At 49.2% G+C, this 2,319-nt stretch overlaps 1 protein-coding gene across 1 annotated transcript in view; it reads right to left on the bottom strand.

Moving 5' to 3' along the window:
- The window catches only part of LOC101636847 (C2 calcium-dependent domain-containing protein 4A-like), a 1,442-nt gene extending 814 nt beyond the window's left edge, over window positions 1-628 (bottom strand). Inside the window, exon 1 of the mRNA XM_004687523.2 lies at window positions 5-628. Coding sequence (XP_004687580.1) covers window positions 5-305 — 301 coding nt within the window. The 5' untranslated portion in view covers window positions 306-628. The remainder of the gene's footprint in view (window positions 1-4) is intronic.
- Window positions 629-2,319: the final 1,691 nt, after the last annotated feature.

The raw sequence follows: 2,319 nt of genomic DNA, 5'->3' as shown, positions 1-2,319 counted from the left end.
GGGCTCTCGAGCAGCGCGCAGAAGCCGTAGGCGGTGCGCGCGCGGGGTAGGTGCGGCAGCGAGAGCGCGGCCTGCGAGCGCGGGTCCCAGTCAGTGCGCCCCGCACCCTCGTCTGCTCCGCCGGGCCACAAGTCCGGCTCGGCAGCGCACCGCCGCGGCAGTGCAGCGTCCCGGGACCAAGACTCCGGCGCGCAAGAGACTGGCAGCCGCGGCGGGATGCAGAACTCGGGGATGCGGCCAGGGGTGAGAACATTGGAAAAGGAGGGCTCGGGAGCAGAGGCCCGGAGTTTCCCGAGGAGTCTCATCTCCCAAACGGATTGGGGATGGCGGGGGAAAGCGCACCTGCAGAAAAGAGAAGCTGCTTGAGTTTGGGCTCCTGCATCCCCTGGGGACGTAGCTAGACCCTTCGCTCTACGGACTCCAGTCAGCCCCAGCTGAGTTCTGGAGCACGCCTACACCCTCCCGCCTTCCATTCATTGACATTTAGCAAACTAATAAGTAGAAACCAGACCTTTTCTCCCTTCAGTCACTCAGGGTGTAGTTGTAAACTCAGCGCCTGTTGTTGCCTCCTGGTCCCGACAGTGGCGCCAGCTTCAGCACTGTCACCGGGACAGTGTCCCTCCTCTTATACCGGTCACCTTTGCCCCGCCCAGCTGGCGGGGAGCCCTACCCCTGGAGGTACTGGACGGACTGCCTTCCCGCCCTCCCACCCCCCTTCCCGCCGACGCGCGAGGGGAAGCGACTTGCAGCGGATGCTCCGTTGTGAGCGAAGCGGTCGCGGGAACAGGCACCCTTTGGTGAGCCCAGGAATCCACATCCGTTCTGCGTGCCAGGAACCACGGACACAGGCTCTTAGAAGGTTTCAGGGGCTAAGAGGGTGCCTGCCTGGTCGCCTGGCCAAGAGAACTGAGAGTTGAGCATGTTGGCGGCGGGAAATGTTGATGGCTTCTTTGAGAAGGTAAAGCAGGATGAGGAAACAGGAGGTTCCTTTTGCTAAGAGCTAAATCCTGTCACCCAGCACGTAACTACAAGCCCTAGGGGCTTCTACTGCCCTGCCCCCACGCACCCACATTCTATCATCCAGTATTGTTTCCATGGTACTAGTGTACTAGTTTATTTACACTTCAGTCTCCCTCTGCTCCCCCGTAACTTCTTTAACAGCTTAAGACCTGACTCAGTAAATACCATAAATGTGGTGAAGTGGGTGAATGAATGTATATAGAAATTTCTGATTTCTGTCATTTTAAATGTTACAAAAGATGGCACTTTTACCCCATGCCCTAATAATGATACTTGACATTTCCTAAGCTACCTTTTTCTGCTCCGACATGGAGGTAACCAGTTAGAAACTATCTTACAGGAAAAAAATGTGGATTTCCTTTTTTCAAGCCCTAACTTTCCATTTTTTAAGATGAGAAGAAGGAAACCATGAGGAATTTGGGAAATTCCACAAAGGTTAGAGTTAAGTCAATGGACAGCCATTTCCTCTTTATGTAGCTTAGCATGTGCTACTTCCTGTTATCTGAAAGCCCCTTTCCATTACCTTTCAGCTCTGTAGGAACTCGTGTTGTTCTCCTGCTGGCCAGACATCATGCCCATCAAAGCCCTTTACCCAACTCCCCCACAAAAGTTCACGTTCCCTCCACACACATTGTATACACTACTATTGCTGTAATTAACATGCTGCTTTACTATTTTTGGCTTACAGGGTTGTCTCCCCTAGTAAATCGGGTTTCTACTGCATAGAATTTGGAGGATCTGCTATTAATATATGTAAAATAAAATAAAATCACTGTGACCAAAATCTGGGTCTGCAGCCAGCCCAGTTTCCTTTCCTAAGGACAAGGGACAAGGCTGTTAGTCATCTCTTATCCAATTTCAGCATTTGGGGCAATAATGTCCAGCAAGTAGTAACTGTTCAGTAAATATTTGATGAGTTGTATTGTGTTGAATTATCTTCATCTACAATCTAGTTTTTTTGACTATCGGAGTGTTAACCATGTATTTCTCTAACTGCAAAATTCAACTTTATTCTTATAACTAGGTGGTAGACATTGCCACTATCTACAAGGCTCAGATGAAGGGATCTGTTTGAGATCACTCAAACTATGAATCATAACCCACATATCTTAAGTCCAAATTTTTTGCTATTTCTTATAATTCTTTTTTTAGTAACATAAGTTTATTTTTACATCATTTTATGCATTTTTTAAAATCTCGGTTGTAATACCCTTGGGCTTCCCACTCTAAATCACCCATGTGCCATCACCATAGTCCAGTGCATTTCCCTCCCCACACTGTTTTTGATCCCATTCCCCA

This window comes from Condylura cristata, unplaced genomic scaffold (genome assembly GCF_000260355.1).
Source record: "Condylura cristata isolate star-nosed mole 26May11 unplaced genomic scaffold, ConCri1.0 scaffold00023, whole genome shotgun sequence".
In the NCBI taxonomy this organism is placed as follows: Eukaryota; Metazoa; Chordata; class Mammalia; order Eulipotyphla; family Talpidae; genus Condylura; species Condylura cristata.
Note: the sequence above shows the minus strand (reverse complement) of the source record. Positions and strands in the feature narration are given on the sequence as shown.